This window comes from Aspergillus alliaceus, assembly GCF_009176365.1.
Source record: "Aspergillus alliaceus strain CBS 536.65 unplaced genomic scaffold BDW43scaffold_26, whole genome shotgun sequence".
In the NCBI taxonomy this organism is placed as follows: Eukaryota; Fungi; Ascomycota; class Eurotiomycetes; order Eurotiales; family Aspergillaceae; genus Aspergillus; species Aspergillus alliaceus.
This window is the reverse complement of record NW_022474709.1, coordinates 35,584-50,143: the sequence shown is the minus strand read 5'-3', so window position 1 is coordinate 50,143 and position 14,560 is coordinate 35,584. Positions and strand designations below refer to the sequence as shown.

The 14,560-nt window shown below is 47.9% G+C and overlaps 5 protein-coding genes across 5 annotated transcripts; 2 read left to right on the top strand and 3 right to left on the bottom strand.

The window, feature by feature from the left end:
* BDW43DRAFT_319984 (DUF3433 domain-containing protein) lies at nt 1-4,651 on the top strand (the record flags this gene model as incomplete). Its single annotated transcript, XM_032049001.1, has 4 exons — nt 1-783; nt 1,420-2,533; nt 2,592-3,627; nt 3,701-4,651. 4 exons carry the CDS (start codon nt 1-3, stop codon nt 4,530-4,532), a joined length of 3,765 nt encoding a protein of 1,254 aa, XP_031899513.1. The 3' UTR covers nt 4,533-4,651.
* Nucleotides 4,652-4,785: 134 nt separating this feature from the next.
* Nucleotides 4,786-6,630, bottom strand: BDW43DRAFT_319982 (ankyrin repeat-containing domain protein; the record flags this gene model as incomplete). The annotated part of the gene is made up of 5 exons (XM_032049000.1): nt 4,786-5,087; nt 5,273-5,436; nt 5,518-5,780; nt 5,811-6,079; nt 6,111-6,630. 5 exons carry the CDS (start codon nt 6,628-6,630, stop codon nt 5,062-5,064), a joined length of 1,242 nt encoding a protein of 413 aa, XP_031899512.1. The 3' UTR covers nt 4,786-5,061.
* Nucleotides 6,631-7,106: 476 nt separating this feature from the next.
* BDW43DRAFT_319981 (uncharacterized protein) lies at nt 7,107-8,658 on the bottom strand (the record flags this gene model as incomplete). The annotated part of the gene is made up of 4 exons (XM_032048999.1): nt 7,107-7,832; nt 7,902-8,004; nt 8,062-8,528; nt 8,587-8,658. 4 exons carry the CDS (start codon nt 8,656-8,658, stop codon nt 7,107-7,109), a joined length of 1,368 nt encoding a protein of 455 aa, XP_031899511.1.
* Nucleotides 8,659-9,822: 1,164 nt separating this feature from the next.
* On the top strand, nt 9,823-12,110 carry BDW43DRAFT_101165 (putative MFS transporter). Its single transcript, XM_032037755.1, has 9 exons — nt 9,823-10,201; nt 10,260-10,467; nt 10,523-10,539; nt 10,589-10,691; nt 10,739-11,190; nt 11,238-11,324; nt 11,379-11,432; nt 11,498-11,827; nt 11,880-12,110. Exons 1-9 carry the CDS (start codon nt 10,008-10,010, stop codon nt 12,061-12,063), a joined length of 1,629 nt encoding a protein of 542 aa, XP_031899510.1. The 5' UTR covers nt 9,823-10,007; the 3' UTR covers nt 12,064-12,110.
* BDW43DRAFT_278252 (glycoside hydrolase family 43 protein) lies at nt 12,050-13,184 on the bottom strand. The gene has a single exon (XM_032042147.1). The coding sequence runs from the start codon at nt 13,156-13,158 to the stop codon at nt 12,157-12,159; it is 1,002 nt and encodes a 333-aa protein (XP_031899509.1). The 5' UTR covers nt 13,159-13,184; the 3' UTR covers nt 12,050-12,156.
* Nucleotides 13,185-14,560: the final 1,376 nt, after the last annotated feature.

Sequence of the window (14,560 nt, the reverse complement as noted above, 5' to 3'; positions counted from 1 at the left end):
ATGGCTCGCTCACCGTCACCTGACATTTCTTTAGATGATCGGACTTCTCATCACAATGACCTTTCAGCTTCTTTATTGGATCCCACTCATTCGAGGCCTTCCACTTTGCGCAGCCCAAGTATTGAATCATTGAGACAAAGGGACGATGGACCAACCCCCAATTCTTTTAATAACTCACAACGGCGTGGTTACAGTAGCAGATTTCGAGAAGAGGGAGACGAGACCGACCAGAATATTCGTTTGAAGAATGGCGCTTCAGAGACAACCATAATTCCGTCGCCTAACACGCCAGCCTCAGACTTGCTCCTATCGAAGATACCTGCTGATGGAAGGGGAAGCCCGCCGAGTTGGCTACCCTTCACGCTTAAAAACAGTTTTCTTAGTCTGCTCAGTATGCTAGCCTTGGCGCTGTGTGCAGCCACGACTGCCTTGCTTGTGAGGTCGCAGACAAATTACGGGTTAGGCCCGGATGATGGCTCGTCGAAGATCCTATTCGGTTGGCGGTTCAGCCCGACCCTGGTAGCAGTCATCTACGTCCAGCTGACTTCTATGCTGGTGGACGACGTCAAGCGATTAGAGCCATTTGCTCGGCTAGCACGCACTAAAGGGTCCGAGGCATCTTCGAGCATTCTTCAAAAGCCTGGCGCCTGGTGGAACGCCCTCCACGATGGTCTTTCCAGGGAAAAGAATGGCGGTGACTCGCGAGGCTGGGTATTGTTTTGTGCAACGTTGGTCAATGTCCTTGGATTCCTCCTGATATCACCTCTGTCCTCGGCTCTGTTAGTCTCTGACGATGTGACGGTTCCACGCCAGATTGGTTTCCTTCGTCTTACACCACAGACCGACGCACCTCTTTCTCTAAATCAGGGCCGTGCTGCTCACTTTCGGACAATTAGCCATTTCGCCCAAAACGTAACTACCTCGCCGTGGGTTACAGATAGATGGACCATGCTTCCATTCTGGCCGGCTGACTGGGAGAGTGCGCCGCTTGGATCTCTACCGTCCGCTTCTCAAACCTGGAAGGTGGAAACCACGGTGTTCAAGAACGAGCTCAGTTGCAGCAAAATGAAATTGGATGATTTATCTGCTGAAACAGTAACGCTCGGAAATCCTGATAACCATACAAACGTCACTGCTATTTCAGCCACATGGTCCTCCGGTGATTGTAAAATGGGGTTCAGGATTACAATGTATGGCGACATTGTGTTAATCGCAGGTGGCGCCAGCTGGTCGAACTCATCTGAAATCAATATTGGCCGGCCATTCCTCAATGAAACGCAGACCGATGGATGTAAGGATCACGACTATCTCCTCCTAAGTGAGCCTTGGGAAGGAAACGGCACTATGAATGTGCATCTATGCACAACCACATATTCAATGGCGAATGTCACGGCCTCAGTTGACCTCTCGGGTATTGAGCCAAATATATCCTTCAACGAGAGCGAGTACACCCAGAACCGACAACAGGTCCCGGATTCCCTGATGAATGCCAAGACGATGCGAGACCTTACATTAGACCCCGAGTGGTCGAGCTACATGCTTACATTAGGCTTCGAGAAACCCCCATCGCTACACGGACCATCAACACTGCTGTGGGTACTCTACGACAATAATTTGACGGCGATGGTTGAGGATGAAAATGTGGCCATCCGCGCAGGAGAAATACAGCAACGGTTCTTTGGAGAAATGCTGCAGTCGAGCTTGATCGAGCAAGGTGCCTCTCAGTATATTCCCATCCAAGGTCATGTTAAGACGGTTGAAAGACGAGTGACAGCTACAGCCGGGCCTGCAATCACGCTGATAATTCTGCTCTTTATATCATCTTGTCTCCTGCTCGTCGCATGGAGATGCTCGCGGCTCCAACATAGGCCGCTAAACCTGAAAACTGATCCTTCCTCGTCGGCTGGTGTGACCTCCTTGGTAGTTGACAGTCCACGGACTAGGTTTAGCTTCAAAGATCTTAGCCAGGCTTCAGATAAGGAGCTCCAGGGGCTCTTGAAAGGAAAACGGTACTACACAGACTCAAAGGCGTTGCACGAAATGGATTCCGACCAAGCCGAAGTTGCAAACACAACCACAGGGAAATCGTCGCCAGGATCCGCCACAAAGACTAACTGGGTCCCTAGAGTGCTTCGTCTCCCAACCCTCCTAGCGCTGCTTTTATGCCTTGTGGTCGTACTCGTCGGTGTCGTTGTATTGTATCATTTTGCGCAGCTGTCAAAGCTGTACAAAAAAGCCTTTGTCTACCAAGCCAGCATTTCTATTTTCAACAAGCAGGTTTCCACGGTAGGACCATTTTCTATGGTTCCAACGTTAATAGCAGTGGGTATTGGCCTATGGTGGGGTGCTATTGACAACAACTTTTGCCGTCTACAGCCATTCCTGGCCATGGCCAAGCGTTACCGGCCATTATCAGAGAGCGTGTACCTATCGTATCAGTCCTCCTATTGGATGTGGGCCACTATTAAGGCAATATTGAATAGGCATTGGATGCTGGTATTGGTTACCTTGGGCACTGCCGTTTCCCCAATCTGTACGTTTTTATAGATTGATCTTGTAAGGCGCAAATGTGCTAACGAAGGTCTTGTTAGTTACTACGTCGATGTCAGCCCTCTTCCAGCATGAGACAGGAGTAATCACAGAAACACAAATGCTAGAGCGTTCGCTCGAGGTTCGCCAAATCCCTCACATATTCACCGCAGTGGAATACACAGTTCGGGATGCTAGCAATTTTGTGGCTTCCGTTATTGGCCAACTCCACGGGAACCTCACCTCGCACTGGATATACACTGCTGCAAACCAGCTAACTCTGAATGGCTCGGAGCCAGCCTGGAGTAAAGATGGCTGGAGCTTTGTTCCTGTCGATCTCCGTAACGTCAGCTTTTCGCTGCCTGGCGGGACTGAAAGCAATCACCAGGGCGGCTTCAGCCAAAATTCCCGGATCAATGTCTCATTCTCTACACCAGCTATCCGCGGTAGAATTGAATGCAGTCCTTACGAAGGCTTATCCAACCTGTCTTCCTGGCTCACAGTCACTGACGTGAGCAATTCATCTCTTTGGACAATGAATCCGAGCACCGGGAACATCAAGACAGCGTATCAGCTTGGAGTAGGCTTTAAATATAACAGTGGCCTGCCAAGTATGATGTTTCCTCTGGAGCCGTCACGTAACTTCACTAATTGTGAGCGTTGCACTTCTATCTTTGCCAACCCTTCCTCAGTGACATGCTGTGGCAATGGAACCAGCCTAGAGGCGGACCCGATGGCTGCGATCGGTTATTGGTCACCGAATTCTAATCCAGCCTCATGGAATCCACGTACCTGGCAACGTAACATAACGACCAAGTGGATACATGGCCATGCAAGAGTAGCGGTGGAACATGATGTGAGTAGCTCATCACCGCATCTGCTATTCACCGATATACCTTCCATAGCGGCAATGAATTGCATGCCGTTGGTAGAAACAGCGAGTGCGGAAGTTACAGTCGATCCCACCACTGGCGGAGTCCGGGCGTTTAGCATCACAGATGAACCACAAACAGCGGACAATGCGTTTTCAGACAGCTTTCTTGCTCATAGAACGTCTAACCGTGTGCAGGCCACGGTCACATACAATGCAACTATCAGGTAGGTTTATAACTAGCCTGCTAGGAGCTGATGGTAATAGACGGACACTCGCTGACTTTATCTTTACCAACAGCTATGGAATGCTTTTCATGACTCAGATGTTAACTGCTGTGAACGTTCGAAGTCTTTATGGACCCGGCCGAGTACTAGGCTGGACTATTGAGGACAGAGGCGACAACACCTTCAATATCCGCGACGAAGCAAACGGACTAAATTTAGACTTCATGTCATATTCGATGTATTCAATGGCGAATAAGGATCCATCGGCGCTTATCGATCCTACAGTTTTCACGCGTTACGCCTCGAAAACGTTTTCGACCTTCTTCCAGCATTTCGCAAGCTCCAATATCTCCATGGAGAGAGGTAGCTTGGCCTATCAGCCCATTAACGCAAGCTTGCCGTCTGACCTTCCCCCAGCTGTCACTGACGTTACTCTTATGGAGGATGCACCACTTGCAGACCAGCAAGATGTGATCCATCCAATCTCCCATACAAACCGGACAGTTGTTGTGCGGGTTTCCAAACAGATCGAGTTGTTGCAGATGAATGCTGTCGCCATATGGCTCAGTGTTAGCATTCTGGCGTGGCTTATCATCGCCACTGTCACTGTCACGATCTTCCATCGGCAATACCTAAGACGGTTGGTACGAAACGTAGAATGTCTTGGGGACGTGTTGGTCTTAACTGCGGGTAGTGAGAGCCTGGTACATGTGATCCAGGAAATACAAGCAGGCAGAATTGCTGAAAGCGAAAAGAGCCGTCTTTTTGCGCGACTGGGGTGGTTTCAGGATGGCGATGGGAAAGCGAGATGGGGCGTTGAAATGGCCGAGGGCGATATGACTCGACCAGGAGTACAATGGTTAGATCATGGGGGAAAGAATATCGGTGGTACTGATTCTGTATAAGACTTATGGAGATAGAAGTGAAGTATAGCAGCATTTAAATATTACAAACGATAAAACTATGCCGTGTTGCTGATTCATTCTGACTTCCTCTCGGTATGTTCTATACCCTCTATATATATGTTTTGAAGATGCCTTCCGATTGGCTAGGGCAACGGACCGATGAATATGTGTCGGGCCGACCCTACGGAGTACCATGCGGCGGGACGGAAAGAACAAAGTTGACCATTGCCTGTAAGGATGTCGCACATAGACTGGAGATTAAATGGTCTACCTAATCAGTATTGCCCTTATGCTTCTTAAGACGTTTTTGTTTTTGAGTAATCTGATTCTATATATTCTTTATTTCCTGTTATCAATTATTGTTTCAAGGAATTGTCTACACAGTACAGTTGTAGCGGGCTGAAGCCCGTTAGAATACTCAGGCCGTTGGCCCTCGTTTCTGTATTCGTCACATGGTGTATTTCTGCCCCTCTGTCCTGTCATATCTCATTATCTCACCGTTTGTTGATTCTTCTCCTCTTTTCTTTCTTCAGCGTTTTCTTCTTGTTTTGATAGCTATGATCAGCTATGATAATTTATCGAACGCTGCAGGTCTTATCCCTTACAACAGTACATACACTATCCTGTAGCGGAAATTATAAATCTCCTGGCATCTCTCCCGGCATAACTATATTGTAAACAAAATTATATTACTGTATTTATGGATTGAGTTTCTATCAAATAGTTGCCTTAACTGATACTAGTATCCGGATCACTGCGTCGCGAAGCATAGGATAGGAGTGTTTCGCCGTCAACGTCCATCTCACCAGGATCAATTGAAGATATATTCAGGACCAGCATCGTGATTAATTCAAGATCACCATACTCAACCACGTATGATAATGGTGTTCGCCCCTTGTAATCTCTTGCATTAGGATATCCATGATTGTCCTGTTTCAATAATAGACCAACAATTTTTCAATGCCCTCGCTCTGCCGCTAGTGACAAAGGGTTTCGCTTGTCATCTTTACCTTGAGATGCTAGGTCTACCTTTCCTGTCTCCCGGAGAAATGAAACTATATCTGCATGCCCGCCACTTGAGGCTACAGTAAGTGCAGTGTCTCCAGTACCAGTGTCAGTGGTCAGATCAACTCCTGCTTCATATAGCAACTTCATGATGGATAGGTGGCCATTAGATGCAGACCCAAATAGAGGGGACAGATTGTAGCGATCCCTGGGGTCAGGATGTGCTCCTTTTGCAAGTAAAAGCTGCACAATAACCTCTGAATCAATTTAGACTGCAAGGTGTAAAGCTGTTTTTCCACTGGCACATTGGTGGTTCACATTGATATTTGGTGTGTTAAGCAATAGCTCCACTTTCTCTGTAAATCTCCTGCTGGCTGCAAACATCAAGGCGATGCACCCCTTCTTGAACATGTACTTAGTTGCTATCGCGGCATTCACGTCAATATCCTGTTGAGATAGGAATTGAGGAACAGCAGCTTCTGATCCGTAGCTAACTGTCCAGGAAAGTGGTGTACGGCCATGGTAATCCTTGAAATTGAGATCTACGCCTGGGGTGGCAAGCAGCTGCTTTACCACTGTATCCTGGCTGCTGAATCCTGCATAAGTAATTGGGTCTCCCCATGTCATCTTCTAGATTCGGGTTGATGCCTTTTGTTGACAGTAACAGGGCAACCACATTCACATGTCCTGCTTGAGCTGCTCTTGCTAAGAATGTTATGGAGGATTTGTCCTCTTTATTCTGACATTGGAAATTGGGATCGACTCCCTCCTGCAGTAGAAGAATCTTTATAACATTTATGTGTCCCCCTTGCACTGCTATTGACGGTGCATGATAGAATATCTCAAGTTTATTATTCAAAACTCCAAAACTAGCATTCAGTGAATGCTGAGCAGTCTTGACTATTCCATGATTTATAGCCCATAGGAGTGCGGACATCTGTCCGTGCGTGGCATTAAAATGATACAAGGAAAGATTGCTTATATTATAAAGATGGCAGTTTGTCCTGGCTAACGAATTTATATCTGACTCTAAGATCAGATAGCCTATAATGTGATAGAGAATTTCACTTGGCATGTCTAGCAATGACGGCATTGTATTCCTTCTCAATTAATTGAATAATAGTATTAGAGGTTTAGCGTTGAGTTTAGACCTTGTAGGTGGAAAGACTAATATAAGTATTAAAAGATAGATACTGCAATAATCAAATGGATAAAGTAGACTTATAAGGAAGCAGGGTATAGAGGAGCAGATAGCAGTTCACTCCAAAGAAAGTGTACAAGAGGGAGTCGAGGCTGGAGGAATACGTGTCATGCATCCTGTCAGGTTCCGCTCAGGCCTGCGCTATGCTATGCATGTCGCGTATCACGATGTGGCCCCATCCGCTATCCGCGGCACTGATTGGCCTGTATCGACGTTGAATGATGCACTGGAGGAACACATATCGTCGTTTGCATCCAAATTGAACTGACTTTATGCTTTGCTAATCGAGCAGTGGAATACAGCTTCACAGATTTCAGGCGCCAAGTTTCCCTACCGGAGCCCTATAAACTATACAGTCTAATACGGCCTCAACACCTGCTTTGTTCAAGACTAATCAGGCCGGAGCGGTGCAGCCAAGCCAGCAGAACTTCTCTGAGGCCTTGTCGGACTAGTTCGTCCCCAAATAAGTACTCCTCGGATTTGTTCTGGCACCACAGGAAGTTCCCCTTTTGGCTAAGAATAGATGACGCACGGCCGGTCTTGATAAGGTACTTTGTTTCTTTCCAGTCGCTAACATAAGGAGAAACGGACTTCCACATCATAGTTTGTGCCATAGCGATCGGAAGCAGGTCCTGAAGTCGCTCATGAGCGCGGACACGGGCCCATATATCCCCAGCAGCATCGATCTTTCTAGCCTCGAAATGTCGCCTGACCTCGGCACAAAGCGCCTGGTCAACCATCTGGCGGACGGTACGTTTGAGGTAGGATATCTGCTGATCTGCGAACTGAGAGATTTCGTCCAGTGGGAAGCTATCCGAATATTTGTCAACGTATTTGATGATAATAGACTGCATATGCTCAATCTCTTGCTTCATCTTTTCAAGTCGGTAGCTCGTCCACTGGCCGTATAGTTCGGGAAGATCACTGTATGGCCTCACGTTTGAGATATAGCTATTATCGTTGATGCCGGCCACGGCTGCGCGGTATGAAGTTATGGTCGTGATACGTTCGGTCGTGCCGAAGGCTCGGGCTGCCAGGTGCTCGACTTGGCCGCCTTGAAGGATGACACAGTGTCCTTGAGAAGGCCCTTCAATCTACATGAAAAATCATTTCGTTGGCTGCTTTTGATGCTAATAAGAACAGTAGGTGTAAAGAACAAATACCTTTGCAGCGCTGCCATCACCCTTCCTAATATAGGTCTCCCCCCCCTCCATATGAGTCGTATCGCTGAGCATCAGAACCGCCACGTATGGATAAGAGTCATAGCTTGGTCTCGTTAGCCAGCATAAAAAAGGTAAGTGAAAGAGGTTAGATAGAACACACTGCCAAGGTATAACCGCACTCGCCCCCAGCTGGTCATGAGCCATATCCTCGTCCGTAAAGCTGCACTTCGCCCTGGGCTCCACCTCAAGCTCCTTTATCAATTCATCTACCGTACACCCAGTAGACTGAATATTCGTATGGCCAATCTCTGTTGGCATAATGATGGTCAATGGCACACCGGCAACTTCGGACACGATTTTCATTGTCTCTGGATGAGTCCAGAGGTCATGAACGAACTTGGAATGCTGAGCCAAATTGCGAAGGATAAATGTCCCGGTTCCCCAAGGCTTCGCGCAGCTCTTGAGGGTCTGTGGTCTCATTATGGCTCGTCGATAGGCACGTACCCCTGCCTCTGACAGGAAAGGGAATGGAACACTTCCTGCTATGGGGGTGAATGGGGCCGAGCATTTCAAACCTAGATCTTTCATTGTGAGAAGGGAGGTCGGGGGTTTATAGTTTAGGTGAACCTGAGTGGTGGCTTATTAGAATAGTAGTTTGGGTGACTGAAATTCCCGGAAGGCTTACTTCGGGGTCAAAGGCTTCTTCGCTACCATATTGCAGCAGTTGATTTTGCGTTTGCTCTTGATTTGTGAGCATGATGATTGATTTCTCTCAGTTAATTGGTATCTATTGCAGGTTCAAGGGGGTGGTCTTGGGTCACAGTGAATCGAATGCTTTATTTATACACTGGCAGGAATCCTGATAGCGGGGGTGGGAGGTATCTATAATGGTTGAGGTATAGTATAGTACACGGGATTTACTGTCCCAGTAGGGAAAGTGATTCCATTTGACTTTCTATTATCTATCCCTATCTTTCTCGAGTTACACTGGAAGAGTGCGAGTTGTATCTGCCGAGGTCCTCCCTTCTCCAGAGGGACAGTATCGGATAGAGATCGCTGCAATGTACACATTCTTGGCCACTCTTAGACGTGACGTGGTTATGCTTCATTGCCTTCGTGATGCTCAATCAAACAAAGTATCTTGGTCTAGTCATACTGTCGAAAAGTGCAGTACTAATACGGCTTAAAGTAGGCTGTGAGGGGCAAAAGATGATTTATTCCGTGTGGGCTTGTCAGACGTAAGCATAAACGTCGAGCCTTTGTTTGCTTTTCTCCAAAAGAAGGACATGAACGAGTTACCGTAATGATAAAAGAAATGGATCTATACCCTGGTGCGAAAACCAAGGCTATTATGGCATCCTAGGCAAGCAAACTGGAGATAAGCCGAGCCAGCGATGTTGTTGCGATCATCGACCAGGGCATGGAAGTGGCAGGTGATCGCCGGCAACAAGGCGCTGATAACTTATCATCCAAGCTTCCTCGGGGGCCAAAGCACGGTTATTCGCCAGAATCGCCGCGAAGCTCATGGGGTTTTGTGTGATTGGTCTTGGTCTAATGGTTGACTCGGCAAGGAATCGATTTCCCTTACATCACCATAGTACCACCTCACCATCCTGAAGCCCGTTTGCGGACGAAACCCCGCTCGATAAGAGTGAAGTTAGGGTACATCCATCCTCACAATAACGGGCTCCTATGCGGGGAAGCAAATGCGCTGTTATCAATTCGTCTTCCATAGGTTGACTCTACTGAGTGGATCCGTTATGTATATCAAAAGATTGGTTCGAATGCTTGTTCTCCTCTTGAGATGACGGAACATTTCCGGCCAATCTGTCACCCATCGCCCGGAGTATTTGTCTTTCCCAACTTACACTCGACTTGGAATTGATAAGTCCAATGGTGGGTCATCATGTTACAATGAGAGATGGGCCACTGAGCTGCACGTCTGATTTGGCAGCTGCAAGGGATATGTCAATTGGTATCTGCCGGGAACCCCTCTTATACAAGGCTATTCCTGCAACACAGCAGATAAGAAATGCAACCTTGCACATACACTGAAGATCTCTTTTGCTTTTAAAATTATCGCAGGTTTTACAGTGCTATCGGATCATGGCATCAGGTGTGGACAGGGATGCCATTCCAGGCACATTTACCCTGCTGGATCTAGAGCATACTCTCGCAAGTCGACACCTGGACAGAGGGAATAGTGACATCGTTCTTGTCCCCCAGCCTTCAGATGATCCGGACGATCCACTGAACTGGTCACCCCGACGGAAAACTCTTTCGACCATTTGTGTCAGTGTGTAAGTCTGACCCATACGTGTGCTAATGAAGCCTACCTTAGTAACTTTCGCATTCAAGGTACACTTTGTTCATAGGTATCGGGTGTTCTGTCGTGTATTCAGTGCTTGTTCCGCTCTCCAAAGAGACGGGAGTCGCTGTCAATACTTTGAATGAAGGAACGGGGTATTTATTCCTGCTTGCAGGCTGGGGCCTACTTTTTTGGCAGCCCCTCGCATTACAGTATGGCAAACGACTCGTATATATCGTGTCTTTAATCGGAATGATGGTAAGTCTCAATTTTGGGAAGACAAACTATACTTCTAACATAGATATGCGACTAGGGAACATTGATATGGGGGTAAGCATAATTCTAGCTCATACCTGATCACCTGAAGTTGACAAGTTAGTCCTTATATCAAGAACAATGGCCAATGGATCGGTCGCAGCATTTTATCCGGCTTTTTCACCTCGCCAGTCGAGGCTCTTCCCGAAATCACGGTCACGGATGTGGTATGCATTCTGAAAAGCATTGCCACAGTCTAGTCTAACATGATCAGTACTTCACACACGAGCGTGGAACATACATGGGGCTGTATGCCTTCTTCTTGGCCGGCAGTAACTACTTTGCCCCGGTGATTTGTGGCTTTATCGCTGAATACCAAGGCTGGGAATGGGTATTTTACTGGCCTGCCGTATTCTGCGCCGCCGCCGCAGCGTTTCTTTTCTTGTTCATGGAGGAAACAAATTATACGCGCGAAAATGTCAGCCCCATCACCTCTATTAGTCCAACTGAGCCATCCATTTCGGCATCGGAGAAAGGGGAGCAAGAGAAGGCTACACCTATTGATACTGCACAACACACGAACTCAGAGCTTGGAGACGTGTATAACAAGAAGACGTATATCAAGAAGCTGTCACTCCTGGGCCCACGCCAACCTAAGAATCATATGCTAAGACGGCTCTGGCATGGGTTATATTACCTGAGCTGGCCGGTGGTATTCTATGCAGGGTAAGTTCGATTCAGACTATCGGGAATGTAACTTACTCCCTGGACAGCTTTTCATATGGCTCATATCTGATCTGGTTCAATGTCCTGAACGCAACTGCTTCAATTATCCTCGGGTCTGCTCCATATAACTTCAGGTATTCGGCTCTGGCTCCTGGATGATCCTAAGTGAATGAGCCTAATATGAGTAGTACTGCAATGGTCGGCCTCAGCTATCTCGCATGTTGCCTCGGCGTGATTTTGGGGTAAGTCTTCTTATCCACCGGTTCCACATACACACGCTTGAAATACACTTGCTCACCAAACGCAGTGCTCTCTTCACAGGTAGGTTCAGCGACTGGCTGACCATCCACCTCGCCCGACGCAACAACGGAATTATGGAAGCCGAGCACCGTCTCTGGCCGTTTCTCATCTGTCTCGTCATTGTTCCAGGCTCACTGATCCTCTGGGGTGTCGGCGCAGCGCACGAGATTCATTGGTTTGGCCTCTTGGTTGCAATGTGTGTTCTCGCGATGGCGAACACCTGTGGAATCACCCTGAGTGTCAATTACCTCATTGACAGCTACCGGGAGCTTAGCGGTGACGCCATGACGAGTATTATCTTGGTTCGCAACACAATGTCCTTTGCTATAGGCTATGGGTATGCATCTCCTGACTAATAGCTGGTTGTACCTGCTAATAAGCTGTACCAGCATCACGCCGTGGATCGACAACCTAGGCTATCAAAATTGCTTCATCTCCGCCGCATTCATCGGCATGGCTTGTTCAGCTGCATTTCTCTTCATGATCAAATACGGAAAGGCACTTCGCAAGCGCAACCAAGAGAAATACTGGAACCAAGTGATTGAGAACCGGGAGAATGGAATGGCGCATTAACCCTGAACCATCCTTTGCAAGCATCATATCATATCATATCAATCAATCGCAAAATATATACAAATACAATCCACCCCCAATCCCCCTCACTCATTAAACCAAATAAATATCTCCCTTTTCATCATACTCAATCTCCCTAACCTTAACATTCCTCAAATGGTTCACCCCCTCCGAAATCTCACAATCATGATAGAAAATCCACCACCTCCCCCCAAACTCTACAATAGAATGATGCGTCGTCCACCCAAGCACCGGCTCCAAAATCCTCCCGCGATACCTAAACGGACCCCACGGACTTTCCCCAACCGCATACGCAATAAAATGCGTATCCCCCGTCGAATAACTAAAATAGTACTTCCCCCGATACACATGCATCCAAGAAGCCTCAAAAAACCGCCTCTCATGATCATCCGCCTTGATCAGCTCCCCATTCTCATCCTGAATAACTAGTTCCCGGACGGGGGTCGCAAAACCCAACATGTCATCCGTTAGCTGCGCGACACGTGGATTCAGAGCGATCTCACCCGCCCCCGAGGGCTCCTGGGGCCCCTGTTTCGAGGCATCAAAGACCCAAGTATCTTCGTCTGGGGTTGTCTTTGACCAGCACTGTAACTGGCCGCCCCAAATACCGCCGAAGTAGAGGTATGCCTTGCCATCCGCATCCACAAATGAAGCGGGATCGATGCTATAACTCCCAGGGATGAAGCTCTGCTCGGAATGAAACGGGCCCTCTGGTTTGTCGGCGACGGCTACGCCGATGCGGAAGATGCCTTCTTTATCGCGTGCGGGGAGATAGAGATAGTATTTTCCGTTTTTGGTGGCGGCGTCTGGGGCCCAGAGCTGTTTGCTTGCCCAGGGGACCTCGGGGAGGGCCAGGACGACGCCGTGGTCGGTTACGGGTCCGGAGATGGAGTCTATGGAGAAGACGTGGTAGTCGGACATGTCGTATTGGTCGCCATTGTCGTTGAATTGGATGTCAGTTTCGCGGTCGTGGGAGGGGTAGATGTAGAGTTTGTTGTTGAAGACGTGGGCTGAGGGGTCGGCCGTGTAGATGTGTTTAATTAGGGGGGAATTGGACATTTTGGATATGGACATTTTGGATATGGATGCTTTGGGTAAATTTGGTTTTCTTTGGGTGGTAGTGGGTGTTGTTGGGGTTGGGGATAATGAAGCTTTAAATTGTGGTGTCAGTTTAGCCGGACAGCCTAAAACAATAGACGCCAAAGGCGTTCCCCGCAGACTTTACCCCGCGGGAAAATGGGATTCCATCAGTCGGGGATTTCTTCTGCTCTCGGGTGGTATATGGTTGACCTTTGGGTATTACTAGGTAAGTGGGACGGGGCATAGGGCTAAATGCGAGGCAAAGCTTATGGGCGGGCGTATGGATGATGCTCACCACCTCGATCCAGGTTGGATATAGAAAGCAACCCGCAATAACCCGCAATGGACCATAATTGTCATAAAACAGAAGAATCTGAGGTTATGACTAAACTAAATGTAAGTTGATATTTCTATTCTAGAGACGAATGTAGTCTAAATTAAGCGCACAATCTCCATTGAGGATGATGATTAGCAACGTCAAACGCGTAAAGAGATTCGAGAAGTGATCTGTCATATTACAAGGATAAAGTTATAAAAGAACTTCCAGAATGAGATACCAGAGAAGGGAATGGTAAGAATTGGCTGGTGAGACCTGGGGTGGGAAAGTTAGGGCGCGTGAGAGAATCTGATGCCTGCATACATCTCCCTTATCCCATGGCCCTGAAGGCGATCACCCTTTGGCGGAAAAAGCAAAAGCTTCGAGATGATCCTCAGGTTCGTTGCTTAGTAGGTTTGCCTACGCGTATATATAGGCTGAAAATGAAACCTTGGTCTAGAATGTATAATGTGAAAGTAGATGGAAGCTACTCACACTATCAAGGTATTCATCCGATAGAGCTCTTCCCAAGCCTGTATCACTGAGCAAGGACGTTCAATTTCCTTTCCACTCCTGATTCATAAGTTCCAGCAACTCTGTCTCAGTCTCCCTCCGCGCCCTCCCACGGGTAGGATTCCTTTTTTTCTACAGGGGACTCACAACGCTGGAGCCCAATAAATCGACCGAATCGCCTCCGCTTAGTCTCGAGGTCCACGTCCTTCTCATTCTCGGTGCCAACCCATGGTGGGATAACCACGGGATAGTAAGATGTTGCTGGAACTGGTGGCCAGACTTGGTGATAGTGTATGGCAAGATTGTCCAGTTGTCGAGAAGTCAGAAGGTGATAGGAGAGGAGAGTAACAGGGAACTCTGGGTGGGGAAGTGCGGTCGTGCTGGATACCAAAGGATAAAGACGGGTTCGTAAGTGGGTAAGAGTTGGAATGAAGCATAGATGGGGTTTTCCAGCCTGTCCCTCGGCCGCCGAATTCATGGGTGCCGCAGCAACTGTTGAACGTACGGGGAGAGATGGCGAGAACAATACTTGACGTTCTGAAGCAACAGAACTGGTAGAGTCCACCA